The 24344-nt window shown below is 51.2% G+C and overlaps 2 protein-coding genes across 8 annotated transcripts; one reads left to right on the forward strand and one right to left on the reverse strand.

Moving 5' to 3' along the window:
- Nucleotides 1-29: 29 nt before the first annotated feature.
- SUMF2 (sulfatase modifying factor 2) lies at nucleotides 30-13607 on the forward strand. Of its 6 annotated transcripts, XM_059898254.1 has the most exons (10): nucleotides 30-390; nucleotides 3228-3384; nucleotides 6568-6682; nucleotides 7116-7160; nucleotides 7403-7435; nucleotides 7526-7676; nucleotides 8538-8593; nucleotides 11072-11177; nucleotides 11358-11502; nucleotides 12762-13607. In XM_059898254.1, exons 1-10 carry the CDS (start codon nucleotides 246-248, stop codon nucleotides 12844-12846), a joined length of 1038 nt encoding a protein of 345 aa, XP_059754237.1. In that variant the 5' UTR covers nucleotides 30-245; the 3' UTR covers nucleotides 12847-13607. The 6 variants fall into 6 exon arrangements, with proteins under 6 accessions (XP_059754237.1, XP_059754235.1, XP_059754236.1 ...); XM_059898252.1 differs by having other exon boundaries at nucleotides 7403-7676; XM_059898253.1 differs by having other exon boundaries at nucleotides 89-390; nucleotides 7403-7676; nucleotides 11093-11177.
- On the reverse strand, nucleotides 13471-22579 carry PHKG1 (phosphorylase kinase catalytic subunit gamma 1). Of its 2 annotated transcripts, XM_059898250.1 has the most exons (10): nucleotides 22038-22577; nucleotides 19756-19847; nucleotides 19046-19224; nucleotides 18558-18612; nucleotides 16060-16125; nucleotides 15619-15782; nucleotides 15145-15235; nucleotides 14855-15008; nucleotides 14584-14709; nucleotides 13471-14216 (listed from the first exon to the last, which is right to left on the reverse strand). In XM_059898250.1, the coding sequence occupies exons 2-10, from the start codon at nucleotides 19836-19838 to the stop codon at nucleotides 13971-13973; spliced, it is 1164 nt and encodes a 387-aa protein (XP_059754233.1). In that variant the 5' UTR covers nucleotides 19839-19847; nucleotides 22038-22577; the 3' UTR covers nucleotides 13471-13970. The 2 variants fall into 2 exon arrangements, with proteins under 2 accessions (XP_059754233.1, XP_059754234.1); XM_059898251.1 differs by lacking the exons at nucleotides 18558-18612; nucleotides 19046-19224 and having other exon boundaries at nucleotides 22038-22579.
- Nucleotides 22580-24344: the final 1765 nt, after the last annotated feature.

Genomic DNA, 24344 nt, shown 5'->3' on the forward strand with positions numbered 1-24344 from the left:
TTTCTGTGATCTTGCGATGGTACTCCAGGGCACAAAAGGGAAGGAAATCAGTCCGTCCAAATGTTCACAAGCTAAAGAAGGGGCTTCTGGAATGGCAGGGTCTCTCAACCCCAACGCTGAGAAAATTGCCTTCTCTTAATTACTTGGCTGGGCAACCCTGGAGCTTCGGCCCCAGGACTAATTTCTAGGTGGGGCCGCGTAGAGGAGCAGTGCGCACGCGTGCGCAGGGCACGGTCGCCGACGTGATGCGCGCGGGGCGCGTGCGCAGCAGACCCGCACGGTGGCGCGTCCCCTCGTGGGGCTTCCGGGGTCGTGTTCTCGGCATGGCCATCTCGCTGTCGCCGTTGCTGACTCTGCTGTCGCTCCTCTCCGGCCCGTGGCTCGAACTAGGTCAGTGTGCTGGCCTGCCCGACTGCCCCTGGCGCCATTCGTCCCTGGAGGCAGGAGAAAAGGGGTGGGGCGCTCGGCCCCGGCGGGGAAAGAGTCGATGGCCGGTCTGCCCGCTTCCTGCGCGATCTTGCAGCGGCCGGAGGTGCCTCCCAGAGGCGGCCAACTTGGCGAGGTGTATCTCACTTCTTTTTTACTTTTAACTTATTATTCTGGAATCTTTTGAGCATAAAAAAAGAATAAAACGATCCTCTCCCGTCCACCACGTACCCGTTGCCTAGTTTAAACGGTTGCCAATTTATGGCTTTAATCTTGCTTCTTTGGGACCCTTTCCCTGGGAAATTCATTTTGGAGTGAATTGAGGCACGATACAATTTTATTCCTCAATATTTAACTTGAATAGCCAAAAAGACAAGAAGTCACGAAAAAAAAAGTATCACTTTCCCACCTAAAAAATTAACCGTATTCCTTAACACCATTAAACATCCAATTAGTGTTCAAGTTCACCTACTGTAAATGTTTTAAAAATATAGTTTACTTGTTGAATTAGTGTCAAAATAAAATTCATATATTGCTATTGTGTGTGTGTGTGTTTTGTTTTGTTTTGGCTGTGTTGGGTTTTCATTGCTGCGCATGGGCTTTAGTTGCCGTGAGCCGGGGGCTACTCTCTTCGTTGTGGTGTGCCGGCTTTTCATTGCGGTGGCTTCTCTTGTTGCGGGGCATGGGCTCTAGGCTTGTGGCCTTCAGTAGTTGTGGCACGCAGGCTCAGTAGCTGTGGCTCAAGGGCTGTAGAGCACAGGTTCAGTAGTTGTAGCACACGGGCTTAGTTGCTACGCGGCATGTGAGATCTTGCTAGACCAGGCATCGAACCTGTCCCTACTGCATTGGCAGGCAGATTCTTAACCACTGCGCCACCAGGGAAGTCCCTGTATGTTGTTTCTTAATTCCCTTTTAATCTGAGAGTTTCCTGCTTTCTCTATTCCAACCCTCACCCCCCTTAAAGTGGACGAAATCATGTGTGAGTGTGTCAGAATGAGAATGAGAAAAGGGCCAAAGATGGGATACTGGGGAACATGAAAAGATGTGGACTCTGCCTTTAGGGAAATTATACTACTTAGACACCATTAGGTAGAAACATAACGAAATAGTACGTCAAGCCAGAGAAGTGTGACCTTTTGGAAATAGCACTAACCTGGAAGTAAGGAGACCTTGGTTTCTCCTGTTAACTGGCTGTTTAAGTCATTTCCCTTTGGGTTTTGGTTTCCTCCTGTCATATGAGGAGGTTGAAATAAAGATCCTTTTAATTCTATGATTTTTGGAGGTATCCAAACAGCAAGTGTAAAGCAGTTCATTCAGTCATTTGATGATAATTATTGTGCACTTGTGCTAGGTGCCAGGGATACACTGGCAAAACAGATGTAGTTCTTTTCTTTCTGGAGCATATGATATAATGGTGAAAATCATTACGAATTGATAAGAGTTCAAACAAGTGAAAAGGAAGAGTCAGAGAAACAACATGAGCAGTAGTATGGGTAGAAAGTTGATAGATGTATTTCAGAGTATAGTGTCTAGATTTATCTTGCTGGGACAAAAGGTTGTGCAGAAGAATAGAGAGGTAAGGAAAGGAAATAAACATTTGTTGAAAACCTACCAGGACTTCCTTGGTGGTCCAGTGGTTAAGACTCTGTGCTCCCGGCCACTTCCCTGGTGGCGCAGTGGTTAAGAATCCACCTGCCAATGCAGGGGACACGGGTTCGAGCCCTGGTCTGGGAAGATCCCACATGCCGCGGAGCAACTAAGCCCGTGTGCCACAACTACTGAGCCTGCGCTCTGGAGCCTGTGAGCCACAACTACTGAGCCTGTGTGCTGCAGCTACTGAAGCCCGTGCACCTAGAGCCCGTGCTCCGCAATGAGAGAAGCCACTGCAATAAGAAGCCTGAGCACCACAACAAAGAGTAGCCCCTGCTGACCGCAACTAGAGAAAGCCTGCGCACAGCAACGAAGACCCAACCCAGCCAAAAATAATAAATAAATAAAATTAAAAAAAAAAAAAGACTGTGCTCCCAATGCAGGGGGCCTGGGTTGGGTTCCATCCTTGGTCAGGGAACTAGATCCCACATGTATGCTGCAACTAAGAGTTTGCATGCCGTGACTAAGACCTGGCACAACCAAATAAAATTAATTAAAAAAAAAAAGAAAGAAAACCTACCATGCACTAAACATTTCACACATTATTTTAATACAGCCATGCATTTCAGTTAGATATTATCCCCATTTTACAGATGAAGAAATTGAAATCCAGACTAAGTAATTTGCCCAAAGTCACCCAGCAAATTAAGTGACAGAACAAGAACTTAAAGCCAAATTTTTTTTAAAAAATACGTTTATTTATTTATTTAATTTTGGCTGCGTTGGGTCTTCGTTGCTGCATGCAGGCGTTCTCTAGTTGTGGTGAGCAGGAGCTACTCTTCATTGTGGTGTGCGGGCTTCTCATTGAGGTAGCTTCTCTTGTTGTGGAACACGGGCTCTAGATGTGCGGGCTTCAGTAGTTGTGGCGCAAGGGTTCAGTAGTTGTGGCTCGTGGGCTCTAGAGTGCAGGCTCAGTAGTTGTGGCACAGGGCTTAGTTGCTCCGCGGCATGTGGGATCTTCCCAGACCAGGGCTCGAACCCGTGTCCCCTGCAATGGCAGGCGGATTCTTAACCACTTCGCCACCAGGGAAGTCCTAAAGCCAAATTTTTTAAGCCTCCATTGTTTTATTCATTATAGCATTATGAGTTTTACATATGGTCCAAATATTGCCACTTCTTTTATATATATTCGACTCTTTTTTTCTCTGCAGGGAACGGGCAGATGACCAACATGGTCCAGCTACCAGGTGGGAGATTCCAGATGGGGACAAATTCACCAGATGGCAGAGATGGTGAAGGACCTGTCCGGGAGGTGACGGTAAAACCCTTTGCCATCGACATATTTCCTGTCACCAACAAAGACTTCAGGTACATCCAGTGTTCTTCCAGGAGAAGTAAAGGCTTTTCTAATCTTCATAATATTTAAAAGGAGATTAGCTTGTTCACTACCACATATCATCTTTGCAATGGTACAGTGAGATAAGTGTTGTCTACATTTTTAAGATGAAGAATCTGAAGTCCAGGGACTTCCCTGGTGGCGCAGTGTTGAAGAATCTGCCTGCCAATGCAGGGGACACGGGTTCGAGCCCTGGCCCGGGAAGATCCCACATGCTGTGGAGCAACTAAGCCCGTGCGCCACAACTACTGAGTCTGCACTCTAGAGCCCACGAGCCACAACTACCGAACCCTTGCGCCACAACTACTGAAGCCCGCACACCTAGAGCCCATGCTCCACAACAAGAGAAGCCACCTCAATGAGAAGCCCGCACACCACAATGAAGAGTAGCCCCCGCTCACCGCAACTAGAGAAAGCCCGTGTGCAGCAACGAAGACCCAACGCAGCCAAAATTTAAAAAAAAAAAAAAAAAAAAAAAGTATCTGAAGTCCAAAGTTTATGTTAGTGGCAGAGCTGGGCCTGGAACTCAGATCCTCTGACTCTTGAGCCAGTGGATTGTCCAGTGCACTGGGCATAGCGCTGAGAAATATGGGCAGAAGTCAGACACTGAACAGAAACCTCTGCAACGGGAGAAGGAATTGGGAGAAGGGTCATAGTAGCTGAGAGTCCCTTAAATTCCCTTTACATTTACTTAGGGAAATGGCGTTGTTTCCAGAATCAAACATTTTGGTTCCAGCTTAATCTAAGAAGCCATGTTGAGCTGCGTCAGTGTCTCCAAGGTGATATGTTTTGGGTAGGCCAAAGTAGAAAATGATCCAGGACATATGTATAACTTACCTTCAAATGGTAGAGGAGGGAGTATATAGAGAGGAGAGGGAAAGGAAGAGGAGGGGATGGGAAGACAATAAAGCAAATGTGAGAAATGACTTAAATGTTACATTTGTGGACTTAAAACTTTTCAGGATAAGAAGTTTTGGGGAGAATTTGATTCAGGAGACACAGGCTGAAATCAGCATAAGGATTGTCAGTATACTCTCAGGCCTTTTGACTCACTGGTTCCACCTCTAAGGATTTGTCTTGAAGAATTAAAAGTTGTCCGAGAACATTTAGCCAAAAAACATTTAGCTATTGATACAACGCTAATACATTTACAATGTCATCTTGTAAACAAATGTTAACAATTTTAGAATCACTTAAACATATTGTATCAATATAACAGACTACTTAGCAGCCCTCAAAAATCCTGTTGTCAAAAAGAGATAGTTCTGAAGTGTTAAGTGAAGAAAGTAGGTTACAAAATACTAAATAGGGTATGATCCCATTTTTTTAAAACTATATGTATAGAATGTGTATGCATTAAAAAAGACCTGGAAGTTGCAACATGGCATTAGGTGACAGATTCTGCTCATGTTTTTGTGACTTCCAAATGAAAATAATTACAGGAAGCACCTTCTGAAAGCAATTTAAAAATCCTTGGTTGTGGGGTGAAGAGGGAGAGAATATGGACAGGTATATCTTAGTTGGTGTGATAATGGATGATTTTAGTTTTTTTCTTTTTACCTACCTCTATTTCCTTGTTTTTCTATAATATGATGTTATATATGCTTTTAAAAAAATATTTTTAAACAGGAAAGTTATTAAAATCAAAGGAGAAATCACTTCTGATCAGGCTTGCACCGCATCATGACAACCAGAAATAGCTAGCTAGGTAGATGCATTCTTTTTTTTTTTTTTTAATTTTATTTTATTTATTTTTGGCTGTGTTGGGTCTTCATTGCTGCGTGTGGACTCTCTCTAGTTGCAGCGAGCGGGAGCTACTGTTCATTGCGTAGGCTTCTCATTGCGGTGGCTTCTCTTGTTGCGGAGCACAGGCTCTAGGTGCGCGGTTTTCAGTAGTTGTGGCTCGCGGGCTCTAGAGCGTAGGCTCAGTAGTTGTGGCGCACGGGCTTAGTTGCTCCGCGGCACGTGGGATCTTCCCGGACCAGGGCTCGAACCCCTGTCCCCTGCATTGGCAGGCGGATTCTTAACCACTGTGCCACCAGAGAAGCCCTAGATGCATTCTTTTATATTTTAAATTGACCTTTTATATTATGGAAATATAATGTCACCTCCAGTAAGCCCCTAAACTTTTCTTAGAACCCATAATCTGTCTTTGCCTCTCTGGTAAAAGAGTCTCAAACCGTTCAGGTGGTCAGCGGTCGGTAAATAGGTATTGCTACCAAATCTCATCTCCTCCTCCATTCTCAGTGCCCCTTTGATGGGTGAACAATGTCTTCTCATATCAGAGGTCTGGCACAGATGGAGTACTCTTAGCCCAGTGAAAACAATCCATCTTACCCTGGAAATCTGCTTGCTGAAATTTGCTCAGCCGTACCAAACTATATGAAAATCCATTCTAAAATCTCGGCAAGTCATTTTTGTTTGACTCAATCTCCCTCATCTGTTAGAGGGAGATAAAAACCCCTGTTCTGCCTCCCTTCTGTGATTGTTGTGACATTAGGTATGTGACGAAGACCTTTCCGAAGAGAGACCCATTCCCACCCTTGAATCTTCTCAGAAGCTTTATTCATTATCTCCAAAAACTGGAGGTAACCCAGATGACCTGCAACTGGTGAATGGATAAACAAAATATGGTCTATACATCCAATGAAATACTACTCAGCAATGAAAGGCAGCAAACTAAAAAAAAAAAAAAAGGAACAGGGATGAATCTTGGAAGCAGTATGCTAAGTGAAAGAAGCCAGACCCCAAAAACTACATACTGTGTCATTCAATTTATGTGAATTTATATTCTGGGAAAGGCAAAACTATAGAGACAAACAACAGATCAGTGGTTGCAGAGGCATAGGGGAATTTTAGGGGGTGGTTGATGGAACTGCTCTGTATCTTGATTGTGATAGTGACTACGTGCTTTGTCAAAACTCACAAAACTATACACCAAAAAGAGTGAATTCTCCTGTTTGTGAACTGCACACACAGCAACAGATTTTAAAAGAAAATCTGCTCAGGCTCTCAGGTTAATTCCTTGTAGTTCATGAAAATTCTGTGATGTGTGACTAATAGGATAAGGGTGTATGAGGTGTTCTGGAGCAGGAGAGGGTGAGGGTGGAGCACAGAACCCTATTAGCTAAACCATATGAAACATCTCTTTTCAGGGAGTTTGTCAGGGAGAAAAAGTACCAGACAGAGGCTGAGGTGTTTGGGTGGAGCTTTGTCTTTGAGGACCTTGTCTCTGATGAGCTTAGAAACAAAGCAACCCAGAAAATGCAGGTAAGAGAACCTAGGTTTGCCACTGAGGGGATGGGAGTGGGACCTAGACAGAGGATCCTGTGGGATCTGGGGTCCCCTGGGCCACAGTAGAGAATCAAACCTGAGAACCAGAGGCAGGGAGGAAGCAAGAGAGACCCACCCTGGAAGAGTCAGATGAACACACACTCCCAGGAAGTTCACCCTGTGCTGGTTTCTATATATAGAGACTCTGTAAAGATGCAGATACACACAGGGTTCAGGATAGTCCCTGGACCAGAAAGAGAACCCCTTGAGAAGCCTCCCTCCAATACGGGTGGTGAGATTTTGGACACAGCCTCACTTGGACCACCTGAGTCTCAGCCTGAAGTCTCTGCTTTGCCTCCTGGGTGTCAGCCAGGAAGGTGCCCTCGCTGGGTCAGATCATCTTTTCAGTCGTGTTCCTTCCTTTTTGCAGTCTCTTCTCTGGTGGCTTCCAGTGGAAAGAGCATTCTGGAGGCAGGTAAGGGTTGGTTCCTCTACTTTGTTTTCTACCCCTGTTGACTCTTGGGAGGCCTGGCTTCCCTAGACCCTTGTCCATCTAGAAATACTGAGTTTAAAAGGATGACAGAGAAATTTCAGGGAAGCAGCCAAGCCACCCTGTTTTCTCTGCCCTAATCCTTTTACCCCTGGCCCATCCCATTTCTCCCTTTCGTCTCACGTTTAGTCCTTCTTTCTGACTCTGGACCTCTCCTCACTCACCAGGCTCTCTCTTCCCACTTCCTTGCTCCATCTGTGGTAAAAGCTGAACTCAGGCACCCTAAGCCTAGCCTTCCTCAGACTTCCACGAGCTCCCAGAAGCTTGTCTCACTTCATCCTGGCTATCAGCCTGCAGGTCCCGGCTCTGGCATCCGAGAGAAACTGGAGCTCCCAGTGGTACACGTGAGCTGGAATGATGCCCGTGCCTACTGTGCTTGGCGGGGGAAACGGCTGCCCATTGAGGAAGAGTGGGAGTTTGCTGCCCGAGGGGGCTTGAAGGGTATAGAGATGCTAAGCGATTTCCCTTTTTTCTTTCTCCCCATCCTGCCTTGCATGGGGGGCTTTAAAGGGCGGGACAGGTTTGTGCTCCCTAGAGCAGTGCTGCTTACACTGTGTAGTGATGGACCAGTTGTTGGTGGTGTTATTTCTAATCCGTCTCAGACCAGTACTTCCATAAAATAGCATAAAAATTAATAACTGGAAAATGGAATGAAAAAACCAGACATATATTTTTTTAATTGTTGCAGAGTCTACAGACATGTTCCATTTCAATAAGTATAATCAGAACAACATAGCATAGGGAAAAAGAAAAGGATTACCTACACTGTATACCTTTTCCATAGCTGTATAGGGATTAATATAACATTGCTATTTGCTTATAACTTTGTTAGTTTGCAATCCTAGCTAAACAAAGTTAGAGTGAAATAGCAATTTCCCATATTCAACACCTCTACACAGTCTTTGAATGAACACTGGCTATACCAATAGTCAAAGTTATGAATGTGATAAATGAGGTTGCTTGTTCATTTATCCAGTCTAAGTCTAACGAACATGTTTCTCAATGCTTACTCTCAGTTTCTGTACTTATCCCAGCATGAGCTGGTAACAGATAGTTTGCAGAATGGCATTGGTCAGAACCACACCTAGAATTGTCCTGTCCTGGAGCAAATCAGAAGCCAGGGCCTCTGAGTGCAATACTGTGAGTGGAAGGGAGGGGTGTGGGAAGTAAAAGTAAGTAATCTTACTCTTCTGTTCTCATCACTTCCTCACTTCCTTTCGGTTGCCTTGCTCTTTCTGCCTTTCCCTTCTTCCCCAACTCCTCACCTCTCCCTCCTCCGCTGTCTCCTTGCCCTCCTGGCAGGTCAGGTTTACCCCTGGGGAAACGAGTTCCAGCCAAACCGCACCAACCTGTGGCAGGTAAGACACACGTTCCTCACTCCTGTCCCTTCTCAGAGTGTTGATTGAGACCTGCTGTGGGCTAGACACTGTGTTAGGCTGTGGGACTCAGAGGCCTTAGTGTTCTAATGGAACTGAAAGCTGGTAAAGGGGTAAAGCAGAAGACAACGTGGTGGGGCTGTATAGTGAAGATGTGCAGCGTGTGCTGGGGGGGTGTGCTGGGAGTGTGCTCTCTTGTGCTGCAAGAGCAGGGCGTGACTTCACAGTGAACATGCCATTTGAGCTGATTGAGCCGGAGTTTGCCACGAGAAAAGTGGAGGAAACAACATGCCTGTCAGCAGTGGATTAGGAAAGGGTGCTGTGTGTTCAGAGACATGCCAGACTCGGAGAGGCTAGCGCACAGGGAAACAGGAGGTATCGGAGATGAAGTAGGCAGTGGATTGGAGGCAGATTATGAAGGACCAGGGGTGCCAAGATGTGGTTTTAGATTTTACCCTCCAGGCAGTGGGGAGCCGACAGAGGTCTTGAAACAGGGGAGCGACAACATCATTTTGATTTGGGGGATGCTGATTGTTGAAAATTTGTGTGGGATCAAATGAAGTAGAGCTGCAGGAGGTCTCTGAATCCAAGGCTGCGGCCATGGCCCCGGGCATGTGAACACTTGCATGAAGTGAAAGTGAAATCGAGAGGAAGCCAGGTGGGAGACGCCGGCCTGAGAGGAGAGACAGGGTTTGGTACTTCGCCAAACATGGAGGAGTGGAAGAGAGAAGGACTCAAGCATGAATCCAAGCTTGGGCAAGAGGGTGCTGGTGTGACCATTATCCAGAATAGATAATATGCATGTTGGGGGTCAGAGGGATAGAACTTGGTCAGTTTAGGATCAGCCTAGCTTAAGCTGCCTTTGGGTCATGGATATGCTCAGTAAGAGGTTGAAAGTATGAGTTTGGAGCTTAGGATAGAGGTCTGTGTCAGAGCAACTGGTTTGGAGTCAACAGCATACACTGTAGGCAGGAATGACATCCCCCAGGGGGACTCTGCAGCATGAGGGGAGCCCAGCACCAGCATTTTAGGGTGAAGCCTTGAAAAGGGCCTGAGGGGTAGACTGACCTTTTAGATGATCTTGGGATCAGAGCTTTGCAAAAAGTCTTATCTGACTTATTCACCATGGGATCTTTGATAAATTAAACTGTTTTGAGTCTCAGTTGCTAGTTTTTTTTTTGTTTGTTTGTTTTGGCTGTGTTGGGTCTTCGTTGCGGCGCGTGGGCTTCTCATTGCGGTGGCTTCTCTTGTTGTGGCACATGGGCTCTAGGAGTGCAGGCTTCAGTAGTTGTGGCACACGGGCTCAGTAGTTGTGGCTTGCGGGCTCTAGAGCGCAGGCTCAGTAGTTGTGGCGCATGGGCTTAGTTGCTCTGCGGCATGTGGGATCTTCCCGGACCAGGACTCGAACCCATGTCCCCTGCATTGCCAGGTGGATTCTTTTTTTTTTTTTTGCTTATCTCTTAAATTTTATTTATTTATTTATTTTGGCTGTGTTGGGTCTTCGTTTCTCTGCGAGGGCTTTCTCTTGTTGCGGCAAGCGGGGGCCACTCTTCATCGCGGTGCGCTGGCCTCTCACTATCGCGGCCTCTCCTGTTGCGGAGCAGAGGCTCCAGACGCGCAGGCTCAGTAATTGTGGCTCATGGGCCCAGCTGCTCCGCGGCATGTGGGATCTTCCGGGACCAGGGCTGGAACCCGTGTCCCCTGCATTGGCAGGCAGATTCTTAACCACTGCGCCACCAGGGAAGCCCCGCCAGGTGGATTCTTAACCACTACACCACCAGGGAAGTCCCAGTTGCTAGCTTTTTAAAGGGAGAGAATACTTGCCTCACAACCTGGTCAGCATTAAAGACATAGATGTGGCAGCCCTAGCACATGGTTGGCGATGAGTAAATTGTAACCCCTTCATCTTCCCTTTCATAAGATCAGCCTCCATAGAGCAGGGGCAGCTGAACTCCAATTTCAATGAGAAGCAGAATGAACAAGCTGAACAAATTGCATCAGCAAATACGGGTTACTTTTCCAGAATTTTTGCGGTAAAAAGCAGGAGGTGAGGGAGGCAGGGTCAGAGCAGATGAGGGAGAGTTAAGCCTGTTGGTGGTAGAAGGGAAAGCGATGGTACAGGGGAGCACAGGATGAGCATCCTGGTTCCTGAGGAGACAGGTGCAGGTCATGGAGGAGGGGAGGCAGAGCCTTTCTTCTCAAGGCACATGGGGAGGAAGTCGAGAAAGTGGGAATGGGGCAGCCTGGTGTGGACACAGGGGAAACGACACACTTCCTAATCCAGCCAGGAGGTCATGGTGGAGGACATGAGGCAGCTGGTTTGGGAGGTCAGGGTGGGAACCTCGGGTCACTGCCCCGTGCCCTTCCCCTACCCCAGAGGATACTGCAAGATGGCCTTGGTTTAAACTCCTCTGGGCAGATGGGAGCAGCTGCCTTGGGACGGGATGGTAAATCTTTTAGTCTAAATTTCTCCCCCCTCAGGGAAGGTTCCCCAAGGGCGACAAGGCTGAGGATGGCTTCCACGGAGTCTCCCCGGTGAACGCTTTCCCCCCACAGAACAACTACGGTAAGATTGCTCATCGGGTTGCTGTCCGCGTTCACAGCTTCGTTGGTGGGATGGTCCTGCCTGAAAGATGAGGTGGAGAGAAGCAGCACCGGGAAGCATTAGCTCCCCAGGGCCGTCGATGGCCAGGAGGGGCGGGGGTGGCGCTCCCCAGCCTGGGCCAGACCCGCCGCTGTGCTTCAGGGCTCTCTGACCTCGTGGGCAACGTGTGGGAGTGGACAGCGTCACCATACCAGCCTGCCGACCAGGACATGCGTGTCCTCCGGGGGGCGTCCTGGATCGACACGGCGGACGGCTCTGCCAATCACCGGGCCCGGGTCACCACCAGGTGAGGGGCTCGGTAGCTGGGGGCTGAGGGTCTGGGTCCTGGTCTCCCAGAGCACAGGTGGCACCAGATCTGGCATGGCCGCCGCTGCCGTGCCTCCCCCTCCACTGGGGGCTGTGGGTACAGAAGAGGAAGCAAGCCACACTTGCCATGAAAAGCCAAGAGCCCGGGACTGCTGGTGCCTTTTCCTGCCAGCAGTCAGCACCAAGGCAGACTCTGTGTCCAGCATCTTAATTATGTGGTTTCCCCTCTTGTCCTCAGAGCTAGGCTTGCAGAGAGAGGGAAGTGGAATGGCCACATCGATAGGTCATGGCCAGGGGCCATGGAAATATTGACTCTTCCAACGAGTGTGCACATGAAAAGTCATTTTCTACAGCCATTTTGTTTTACAATCAAGAAAAAATAGGCTCAGGAAGGTCCTGGAACCTGCTCATTTCACACAGATGGCTAGTGGTGGCACCTGAATGGTAGAGTCCCCGGCTCCCGAGTCCCCTTCTAGGACTTTCTGCTTTGTTCATCTGTAGATTTATTTTGGTTAATCTCCCTGCAACTCCTCCTGCTCCTGGGTTCTGTAAGGACTGTAGAGAAGCCACTGTTCCTGTGGCCTCAGGGTATCAGGTTTGCAGGCGTTTGATACATTGAGCCCCCTGGATTTTCCTCACCTTTTTCTTTAGGACAAAGTAGTGGAGAAAGTATTGGCCTGGGGACCAGGAAACTGGGTTTGCCACTGATTCTGTTGTGCCCCTGAAGCAGTGGTTGGCCTTGGGCAAGACATTTAAATCTTTCTAGTGTCTGACTCTGGGTCTGTGAGATGGTGAACAAAACCCTCCTTCCAGAGCAGTAAGGGAAATGGCAAATGAAGGAATACATGTGAAACTTCTTTGGAAAGTGTGAGGTACTGATTGGTGCTATGATAGTCTCACTTCTTGCTGACAGGTTTTCTTCGGCTGAGTTATTCTAAACTACCGACAGTCAAAGTTATTACTTGTGGCCTTTGCTTCCTTCCAGTTCAGTCTCTCAGGACCACCCTCACTTCCTCCACTCTGTCCCAAGGTCCCTTCTTACCCCTTTCCCCCAGGAATGGCACACCCTCAGGCCCTACCCTCACACTAGGTTCCTTTCCAGACTGTGTATGCCCCCCCACCAGTCCTCAGGCGCCCCAGACCACAGCAGGCCCTGGGAGCTGCAGCAGGAGAGTTGGGTAAGGCCCCGGGTCCCTTTCTCAACAAATGTCCGTTGTCTCTCCCCTTCTCTGGTGGCAGGATGGGCAACACTCCAGATTCAGCCTCAGACAACCTAGGCTTCCGCTGCGCTTCCAGTGTAGGCCGACCACCTGGGGAGCTGTGAGCACCCACACAGAGACGAGAGGAGTCCCCCGTGGTACCCGTGGCACTCCCTGGCCACATGCCAAACACAGCCAAACTCGGGACTGCGTCCATCCCCTCCCCCATCCTCTGCGGCAGGCACCTCTCCCCCGGGCAGGAAAGGACCCTGACCTCCGCGGAGGGGCGCCACTGTCTCTTGGAGAAGGGGCCCAACTTACTGATTGTGCCCAGGAGCCGGATGTTTCTCTTAGAGGTCAAATATTGACCGTATGGGGGCCACATACTCAAAACAGTTGGGGCACAGTGCTCTGAAAGGCAGTTTGTGAAAAAATTTTATATCTGCTCCCTCCTCCTTTCTCGCTGTCTGACCCGGGGACCTGACATTGTTTGCTCAAGGCAGAATTTCCCCAGGTCTCCTTGTTTTCCCAGCAAGTTGCTGTAGAAGGAAAATGATTCCTTCATTTGCTTTATTTGTGGGGTTTCATGCACCTCCAAGGGAACCTAGTTTCCACCGTATGTGAAATGCAGTTCTGTGGGCTCTTTAAAGCACAATGTCAGTCTTAAAAGGGTCTAGGAGAACGACGGATTTACCAGGCGCAACTGCGTATCATGGGAGGCACAGAGTGAATAATACTCCACAAAGACAAACAGCAGAAGCTTCCCTTTCTATTAATAGTTATGTAAGGGCTGGCCTATGCCTCTAAAAACATGGCCCCAGAGAAGAACCTGCTCCCGTGGTGTCACTGGACTTTGTGAGGTCAGTAAAATCTCCTGTGATTGCAATTCTCAGACTGTTCTCTTTCATCCTCACCCTGGGACCCTAAAGGCGGTGCACCGAGTGTCAGTAACTGTGGGCCTCCCGTGAGGACAAGCGGACATGGTGGTATAGCTGGGCCATGGAGAGGCAGCGTGCTCCTGGTTCTGGACCACAGCTGGTCCCCCACCCCGTGGGCCTGGCTCCAACTGCACTGACCACCGTGTGACGCCTCCAAGACGGGAGAGTGGCCCCAGCGCCTGGGGTCCGGGCCGGGGCCAAGTGCCCCCTCTGGACAGAGGCCTGCACACGCTCTCACTCCTGTGCCCTCCATATCGGTGGCTTCTCCTTCCGGCCTGACCCCCGTCCCACCTGCCCTGCCGGCCTGCCCGTCAGTAGCCCTCCTCAGCCAGGGAGAGGAGCACAGCCTTGGGTGTGTTCTCGAAGAGCGCTGCCCGGTTCTGCTGCTGCCCCTTCTTCACCCAGTGGCCATAGATCCGGAAAGCGTAGGCGTCGATGAGTCGCCGCAGGGGCCGGAGGGCATAGGGGTCTCGGATGACGATCTCCCGGGTCACGGGCTTCACCCGGCGGTACTGGTAGTAGATCCGCACGGAAGCCAGCACCGTCAGGGCGATCACCTGCGGAGGGCCTGGCCTGAGAGCTGGACCCGCTCCGCGGCCTGTTTCCTTCCCAGTCCGTGACGGCAGGCCCTGAGCTTGTTTGCCACGAAGGCTTGTGTGGTTTCCGCTGGGCCTGTCCTAGCGTTCCCGCCCCCCACCCCCGATACCCCCATTCCCACCCGACCCAGGCGCAGGGCTTAAGGCTGTCGGAGCCAGAAGCCAGAAGTTGAGCTGCAACCATCACAGGGCTGGGCGGGAGGAGAAGGGTGGGTGCTCTGGAAACCCTGTGGGCGTAAGGAGTCCCCAAGAAGGGCACCGGGAGCTCGGACTTCAGGGGCCTGCGGCACCTGCCCCGGGCCCCTGAGTGGCAGGCGAGCTTAAGTACCTTGAACTTCCCCCGGGGGCTGAAGTGACGCACTTCCTCCACCGTGTACTGCTGGAAGAAGGGATGCGCTAAGGCCTCTTCTGCCGAACAGCGGCCTTTGGGGCTCACCACCAAGAAGCGGGAGACCTGAGAGAACGAGACAGAACGGAAGACGTCTGTGGGGGGTCCCTCCTGGCAGGGCCTCCATCCCGTGGCATGCACGGTACACTCCCCTCTCCCCACTGTACTTGCCCCTCGCCTGACCCCCGAGCCAGGAGGCCTTTCCTCTCACCAAGTCCTTCACAGTGTCCGAGTAATCATCCCATTCTGGTGAGCCAAACTGGTAGCTGCCACTCATGATCATCCTCAACATCAGCATCTGCTTGCGGTGCCAGAAGGGTGGGGAGCCGGCCAGCAGGGTGTACATGATGACCCCTGTGCTCCACCTGGCACCGGGCGGCGGGGAGGAAGGCAGGAGGGCCAGCTGGAGCTCCCACCGCGCCCTCCTCCCCAGCCAGGTGCTCCTGGCCGTGGGGGCATCCCTGTCCCTCCGGGTCACCTCCCTCCCCCCAACACACTCACATGTCCACCTCCTTCCCATAGCCAGGGTGGTCATCATCCATGGAGCACTCAATGATCTCAGGGGCCAGGTAACTGGGCGTCCCACAGACCTCTGCAGGGACAGTTTCCATCAGAACAGGTCAGCAGAGGCACTTGGAAGAGGAAAGCCCAAAGAGACAATGGAGAAGGAACCAAAGTGGTGGCTGGGCTGGGACTCTCTGAACACAGGCCTGGCCCAGGGCCAAGGGCAGGGCCAGGGTGCTGGGTCCTGTGGCCACCCGATGGGGGACCGTCAGTGGCCTGGTCACTTCTAGCTATCCTGGCCTGGAATGCAGGCAGTGGGAACTTGGCTCAGCCCAGTCCGGGGAAGAAACACCCAGCCCTGAAATGGTAGGATTTTTATTCTGGGGGGGGAAACCCAGGCAACCTCTGTTCCTAGGAGAGCTGAGGAGAGAGCCTGAGCCCCTGACATGGGCCAAGGCCATGTTACCGGACCTCGCAGCTTCTCTTCTGGCTCCAGCTGGCAGGAAAAGCCAAAGTCTGTGAGCTTGATGTTCATGTCATCATCCAAGAGGATGTTCTCAGGTTTCAGATCCCGATGCACGATGTTGAGTTTGTGCAAGGTGAAGATCACCTCTAGCAGGGCTCTCATGATCTTTCTGGGGTGGGACAGGAACAGGTTACTTTCATCTGCTACTCTGCAGGGTCAGGTAACAGGCAGGGACACCAAAGCCCGTAAGCCAGCTGGACTGCAAGTGAGGGAGGACTCAAGACAGGCCAGGCCTACCTTGGCTGAGTCAAGGAGGAAAGGAGGCCACCAAAGCCAGCGGAGCACACTGCCCACCCAGACGGGCGCATGCCACGCCTCCTCCAAGACCGCGGTGCCTAAGCAAGGGACTCAGGCCGGAAGTAGGGAGAGGGGCAAGTGGACCCCACCTGGTTTCCTTCTCACTCAGGGTGACCTTCTCAGTGAGGTAATCAAAGAGCTCCCCTCTCTTCATCCTGTGGGGACAGAGGGTTTGTAGCTGGATGTGCCCCAAGGCTACCCCCTCCTTACCCTGCTCCCAGAAAACTGTTTCCCACCCTAACACCTCCAGGGGCAAAGTGGGCTGCTCCCCACAAAGGACCAAGGTCTGTGGGGAGGAGCTAGGGAAGTGAGTGGAGAGGCTGTCTCGGAAGGTTGAAAGAAGAACGAGACTGGGGGCTGGGGGATGGCACCAGTGCGAAGGTCCCCCCGTGTGTGGGAGTGACAGCATGGACTGGGATCCCTCAGGGTCAAAGTCAGGGTTGGGAGGGGGGAGAGGGAACTTGAGCCACTGGCACAAGGCCCCAGACCCACATCAGAAGGACAGGAGTATCCTGGTTTTCCCCAGGAACAAACAGAAGCAACAGTAGTGATGGAAGAGCAGTTTTACCTATTTTAGGATTTCTTAGGATTAAGAATTGCGGTTCCATTTTCTCACTTGGGATGATCTAGAAAGAGGTTTCTGCTAGAATCATCTAGTTATACCCTGAAGGGCAATTTGGGGCAGCATTAAAAATAGCTTCCCCAAGCAACTTCTTCAAAGGTTAGAGACATTTGAGCTGCCCCCAAGGACTCTACAGGACAGTGCCACCGAACAGAGTTGAGACAGCTAGAGCTGGGCAAGTCTGGAGGGGTCCTAGGAAAGTTAAATAGGAAAGGTGCATCCTGCCTGCTCCTCCAGGAAAAGCAGAGCCCAGGGGAAGAATTCTGGCCAGTATCTGAGGGAGGCAAGAAAATCCTTGAACTTAACTGGTGGGGCGGGGAGTTGAGTTCTGTTTGAGGAGCAACCCAGAAATTACAGAAGTGAGCCTTGTTTCATACACGATTGGTACTGTGTCCCTAAAAGGCAGTGTGTGCCTCCAGTTTTGATCACTTTAATTCCATTTTAAACACGCTAGGAGAACTCACTAATAGCAGCAGCAGCAAAAAGATTTACCAGTCAACAACACTGGGACCCTGCAAGGTCCATCAGCAGGCTCCTGCCTTCCTGGAGCTGGTGGTTGAATTGTACACACAGGCCAAGTTAAATTGTGTCTCCAAGAAAAACTTAACACTGCACATGTTCAGTATGACTACACAATGAAGTGTTCCAGCAATACAAAATCTGCTTGAATAATCTTCTCAAGTAAAGCTAGTCCTTAAATTAGCAGTTATGTATGGAGAAGTCAAGACAGCTCTCCAACAATGATTCGTGCAACAGAGGTGTGTGTCCTTTAGTGAGGACTCAATGGAGTGGGGGCATGGGAGCTGGAGAGTTCCCTTCCTTGGGAACCTTTTCCAGTAAAAACGGCAAGAAGTCTGAGTGCACGGTTCACAGAACACTTTGTGTTGTTCGAATTTGATGCTTGGAGCCTGGTGAGATGGACAGTATCGTTTTTCCTTTCCTGAGAAAACAGAGGCTCTCACAGCTAAAAGGCCCGCTGGTCCCTGGGGGCAGAGGGCCCTGAACCAAGGAGCTCATCTCAATAGGCCTGTTGGTGCACAAACATGGTGACATGTTGCTGTTGATGCTGCTGCTGACGACAACGATGATGACGTCAATCTTTGAACCACATCCCAAATACAATCTCCACCACTGTCTCCCTGCTGGGCCTCTTGCCCCCATATTGCTGGCTTCCTCCTTTCCACTCTTGCCTCCTTACAGTCAGTGGGATCCTTTATAAAAGTAAGTCAGATCACATCACCCTCCTGCCCTTGGCCCTCCAAAAATTCTTACCTCCAAAACGCCTGCATAATCTGCTTTTTGGTACTGACTGACCTTGCATCCTGCCATCGCCACAGGCTTGCTCCACTCCCCCATCCTGACTTCCTTGCCGAGCCTCAAACATGCCAAGCCCACCCCTGCCGGGCCCCTGCTCTGGCCGTTCCCTCTGCTAGAGGCTCCTTCTCCAGGTCTTGGCTCAGATCCCTCCCTCCCTTCATCCAGGTCTCTGCTCAGGTCACCTCCTGGAGAGCATTCCCTGCCCACTCCCTCTGACCCCTGCTCAGCTTTACATATATGTGTAACTCTGTGTGTGTTTTATGACTTGATTGCTTTCTGTTCACACCCTGTGAAAATTAGTGCATGAAGTAGGATTGCGTATCCTCAACGTCTAGAATAAGTATTGAATGACCACCATGGTCATCATCATGGTAGTTCATAATTATTAGCATTTACATTGTGCCAGTCACTGTGCCATTTTCCTCCTGCAACACCGATGGGAAAGCTGATACTGACAGAAATCATCCAGCCCATAAGTGATGGACCCAGGATCTAAAACCTGGCAGCCTGACTCCAGGGGCTGATCTGCCTAAAGCGTCTGTGGCCTTATTTGGCATCCACGGTGTCAGGGGCTGGCTGCTCCAGGAAGCCCTGGGTGGGGGACTACAATAGAAGCCTCTCCAATAGGCCCCAGGCCTGGGTACTTACAGATCAAACACCAAGAAGAAGAAAGTGTTGGTCTCATAAGTGTCCTTCAGCTGTACTGAAATGGAAATGGCTCACTCGTCTCTGGCAACAGAGGAACCCAGGCGGGGGCAGTGGAGGCGCGAGGGGAAGGGGACTAAGGCCGCTGTGGCCGGACTCAGAAGCTGGAAGGGGTATCGCGATGGTGTTCAAAGGAGGCGCACCAGGGGAGGGGGCACCCAGGGACTTCACACTCCCATTCCCGCACCTGCACCCAGCCCTGCCTGTCACTCCTTCTGTGGGGCTGGAAGAGGAGGCTTAGAGCTGACTCCCGGGAGCAGAGAGGGTGGAGCCGGGAGCCTCAAGCCTCTGGGCACTGGGCTTTCAGGGCCTCGGGGTGCAGGAGACACTGGTGGTTCTGGCTAGCTGCACTGGGGCCACACTCCCTGGCTTGGGTAATCAGAGCAGACCCATGGCAGGGCACTGCGCCGCGGCTCGGGGCCGTCACTCACTGATGTTGGGGTGTCCTGAGACCTTGTGCAGGATGTCCACCTCCTTCTGTGTGGCCTCTCGCAGCTCCTGCACCTCCTCGGAGCTGAAGCTGCCCCCACCCGTGACGTCGATGATCTTCACAGCGTACTCCTGGCGTGTGGGCTTGTGGATGCAGCGCCTGACAACGCTGCTTATTCCCCTGGGGGTGCAGAGGACAGATCATCCCCGGGGCCCCTCAGCCCAGGGGGAGGCCCAGATCCAGGCCGCAGCAGAGATGTCCTGCCTTGTCCCCCAGCTCCCTGTGAGCTTTGGGGGATGGTAGGATGAAGAAGGCACAGAGAGGGCGATTTGCCTGGAGCCCAAGAGGAGGAAGCCTGCTCTGGGGCCTCCTAGCTCCTAGTTCAGTGCTCTTTCTCGGCACGGAGGAAGAAGCTCTCTCAGCTCTCTTATGGCCCTCTCAGGGCCATAAGCTTCTGACACCTGACTCCTGACCCTGGCCCCAAACTGGGGGAGCTCCTTGCTGGGAGAGGTCTCTAATCTGGGTGCTCTTATACCCGCTTCCTCCATCCTGGTGCAGGAGGGCAGGACCCCGAACTGAGAGATTCTCCAAGTGGACAGTGCTTTCGGGATGGAAATGGGGTCAGTGCTCAGGGTCAAGCAGAGATGGATCCTGCCCGCAGTGCTGGCCGGAGCCCAGGACAGAACTTCATGGGGAAGGTCCGGGCCTTACCTGCCCAGGATCTCCTTGGGCTCGTAGTTCTCATAGAAACCCTGTGCGGAACGGGAGTCCGGCAGTGCCTTGTCCTGGGTCATGTTCAGCTCCTTAAAGAGGGGAACAGAAAGAAGCGGTCAGCCTTCCTGACCTGGGGGATGTGCTCTTTGAGGGCTGAAACCGTTTCTCCCTTTTTTTTTTTTTGGCTGCACCGCACAGCATGCAGGATCTTAGTTCCTTCCTCTGGTAACCAGGAACCCAGAGGAACCAGGGATCGAACCCGTGCCCCCTGCGCTGGAAGTGCGGAGTCTGAACCGCTGGACCGCCAGGGAAGTCCCTCTCCCTCATCTTCGTATTTCCTGGCATAGGTCTGGCCTCTTGTGAATATTCAAAATAAATGTTTATGTATTTTTAAAAAAGCTTTGGAAAGAGCCCAACTTGCTTCTGCCCACTGGCTGTAAACTCTCGTGACCCCAGGTGACCATGTGGCTCCCGGCATGTTCTCGTTGTTAGCTGTTGCTCCCCAATAGGAGCAATAGATGGGCAGCCAGGCCCAAGCTCAGGCTCGAGGCAGGAATCGGGCCACCAGGCTGCAAGGTTAGTTCTGACAGGGCCAGCACACGCTTGGTTTTAGAAAGCACCACCGAGAAATTCTGCAAAGGACAAATTAAAGTGCTCTTTCCTCTTTGAGGCGACGAGGCTGGTCCTGCTTTTCCTCGGCCTGCTCTCTGCACTTCTGGAAAAGGTGAGAAGCTTCATGGTTTCATTTTCAAATAGGCTGCTCCCATAACCTCTCCTTATCTCCCCCACTTGTAACTGTCCTACCCAGAAAACACCCCTCCTCCTGGGACAGCCTTGCTGTGCTTCCCATTGCTGCTTCCTCACCCGTTCCGCCCTTAGTTTTTGTGATCACTGTCCCCCCTTGACCCTTCCTTCCTTCCTTCCTTCTGTCCTCCCTCCCTCCCTCCTTCCTTCCTTCCTTTCATACTCAGAGAAGTACTGTGCCAGGTGCTCTGATGCAGAGTTTGATGGGTGAGTCCTGGTCCCAGCCTCTGGTATCACTTGTTGTCTCACCTCTATCCCACCGTGATCATCTCTAGATCATCCCAACCATCCCTCCCCACTGTGCCCAGTGCAGGTGTGTCGCAGGTGCTGCTCCGTAGATGTAAGTCAATGGCTGGAGGTGTCCCTTTGGTCCAGGTTCCTGCCAGCAGGATGGTCATGTCCTCAGAATGCCCTGTGTCCTACCTAACGATGGCCAATGAGCCCTGAGTGGTCCTGCTGCAGTGTGGGACAGAACAGAGCCAGGACACTCAGGCCTAGACCCAGAGGAGCTGGCCGGCTTTGCTTCAGGAACATAGAGGCCACTGGGTATGGAACTCCTATCTCACACCGAGGACTTGAGGAATGGAGAAAATTCTGTACCAACAGGAAGAGGGGCAGATAGAAAATGGGCACGAGCTGCCTCTCAGCAGGGCCAAAGATGCCTCCGGTCCCATTTCCACCGCCCTTTCTGGGTCCAAGAAGGTCTGGCCTGTCAAAGAGGCCAATTTGCTGACCAGCCAAGCAGCAGCCCTGGCTGCCTCGGGACAGGCCGGCTGTTCTAGGAAGGCTGGCGTCCCCACTGCTGGGTGCCTGGTTACCAGAGGAAGGATGAGAATAACAACAGTGTCCTCTGCCAGCAGCAGGCTCTGGAGCCGCCTCTGCTCCACCCCCGTCAGCAACCCCAGCTGAGCACCGCAGTGTCTGTTCCCCACAAAAACTAGCCCAGTCCCTGGTAAGCCCTTTAAAGTTCCCACGAGGGGCATCTGTTCCCCCTCCTCCCCCCACCTCCCAAAGCTGGGCAAGGAAAGTTCTCTCCTTCCTGCAGCCCTCCCTGCACAGACGGTGTACGTGGACCCAGCCTGGGATGCCGTCCCATCAGGGCCCGTTCCCTGGCACAACCGGCCCCACTGAGCCCCAGCAGCACTCCCGTCTCCTGGGGTGGGCGGCGGAGGTCTATCTTGCCTCATCCCCTTACTCTAGGCCTAACCTGGGGCCAACTTCGCGCCTCTGTCCACTGCCCCCGCCTGCATTCCCCATGCCTTACCGAAGATGCCTTTGGAAAGGGTCCCCAAACGGGAGTAGGTAGCCTGGTCCTTTTTGGAACATGACATCCCTCCCTGAAACTTAGAGAATCAGTGCTGCCACTCTTCTGGGCCCATGTGCCTTCAGAAGCAGGGAGAGGTGGGTCTAATGGATGTGGAGGGTTCTGTCTTCTCTACGCCACAGCCTCTCCCGCTCCCCACCCAGCTACTCACCTCTATGTCCTCGCAGGCCCTGGAATGAACGTGACAGGAATCCCAAAGGTCCAGGAGCCCCCTGGGGACAGGGGACAACAGAGAGCTGAAGCGTGTCCCGAGCAGACGCTTGTGGCCAGAACAGGATATCTTGCTGCTCTTCCTTCAGGCTTTGCTACTTGAGGACGGAAGCCTGATGTGCCAAAAATAAATCCCAGCTGCAAAGCTGGGGTGCAGGCCAAGGCTCAGCAGGGGTGACCTCTGGTGGAGGGTGAGGGAAGCTCCGGTGGCCTGGGAGCAGGCAGGACAGCACAAGGTGACCCATCTTCCCTCTGGAGCTCACTCAACCTCCAGGCTTAGAGGAGATAAAGCCAGCTCGCTGGGAACACGCTGGCTGCTCTGGGAGCCATTCCTGTGTGTGCTGAGAGCAGAGCCCTGGAGACACCCCAGCACACTGGCGTGCCCACGCTGCAGCCCTGGCTGCTACAGGGACCCGCTCAGCTACGGTTTGTGTGGCTGCCTGACCCAATGCAGACCTCAAAGGCTAGGGAACATTCCCTTCAGGACCCCATCTCTGATCTGCCTCCATTTCATCCTTAACTTCAGCCTGCAGTTTCTAATGAATGAGAGGAGTTCCATGTGCCAGGAAAAGCACATGGGCTCTTAACCGTGTGTGGCTTTAGGCTCTTTGGGTGAGGGTCCTCATCGGTGTGAGTCTAGCTTAAGAGGCTGACAGAGTTGGAAATAATGTACGAAACATGCTGGCACACAAGTAGACACTTTTTAAATGCTCACCCTCATTCTAAAGCGACCTGTTCTTCAAACCCCTAGTTCTTCTAATATACCAAACGAAGAAAGGGGTAATACACTGCTTCATACAGGTGCTGAGCCCACAAAAACCCATTTAATGAGCATTTTACAATGCACTTCATATGCACTCTCATTGGGCCCCCAAAATTCTGGTATTAAGCCAATTTTAGAGAGAATGTGACTTGCTCGACGAGGCGAGTAGGAGGGCCTAGGTGAACCTCAGATGTAGGCCCACGTGCTCTTTCCATTGTATCACGCTCGCCATCTCTTCCACTCTGGGGATAGACTTTGCTGAACTGCTATACAGAAAGGAGTTGTAAATGACTTTGTCCCTATCCTTAACGGCCTCCAGCTTATCGAGATGCAACATCTGGTTCCAAAGATGAAAACACTGAACTCTCCTTTTACTTACTGTCAATAAGCCTTTTTCCCCGATTCTAAGCTGCAGACGCCTGCTGGCTTACACTTTCAATACATAATAAAAATCCCTTCTGACTTTAGGGCAAAAGGCCAATACACCTGGTGGATTATTCCCTGTGACCTTCCCTACATAGCCATGGCTCCCACCAGGGGCAGGCCAGGTCAGCCAGACTCTTGCATTTTATTGTCAGTGGTTCATTTTCCTTTGATTCAGTGATTCAACCATATTTGGGTACTCACCATACAGCATCACACCTTGGACGTAAGGGGCATTAACACTATGAACTCAGAGGTCCTGAGCCTTTAGGAAAATGGGCAAACGAGCCCACTGATGAACCCAGGAGGGAATATGCTGAGGGACTGGCCAGTAGTGAATTGTCTGTGGTCATTTTGGTCCTTGGGCAAGGTGGTCTTGGCCTCTTTCAGGAAGTGAGTGATTAGGTACAGAATGAGGCACTCTTAAGAACACCGCTGAGGACAAGGAGGTAACAACTGAATAATTCACTTACTCAACAGCACTTTACTCACCTTGCAGTTAACAGGAAAAAAAAATCAGATAATGGAAACTCTGAAAGGTATATTTGAAAGTACGAAAACTGCAGAGCATAATGGAGACTGGAGGTCAACTCCCAGAAGTAAATGAAATTTTGAGCTCTTTGTGAGGGATGGAGCTGGGTTCATTTAAAAAAAAAAAAAAAAGATGCACCCCAAATTGAGTCCAACATGGACTTAAGACAGTTTGGAGAGGGCAACTTGAGTCTTTCAGGAAGAGGAAGCTACAATGCCTTAAGCAGAATAAAAACATCTGCAGGGAAACTGCCTGTATTGAGAATGAATTTTCATCTCCAACCAACTGGATAACCTAGGTTAACAATGCCATGTAGTGCTGACCTGGCCACAGGGAGCCCACACGTGTAATGGGTCTGCTCCCACATTTCCTTTATCATTCACCTGATTAGAACAGTTAGTATTTTAGTTTCGTTACTGCTCAGTTTCCTGAACATTGGCTCCAAAGGCCTGTACCACCTGGAATCTTTTTAATGAGCAGCACGTTTGCTAGGGAGCTACTCCTTACGTAACTATTTCTCTACCAAAGCT

The sequence above is a fragment of the Balaenoptera ricei genome, chromosome 15 (assembly GCF_028023285.1).
Source record: "Balaenoptera ricei isolate mBalRic1 chromosome 15, mBalRic1.hap2, whole genome shotgun sequence".
Taxonomy (NCBI): Eukaryota; Metazoa; Chordata; class Mammalia; order Artiodactyla; family Balaenopteridae; genus Balaenoptera; species Balaenoptera ricei.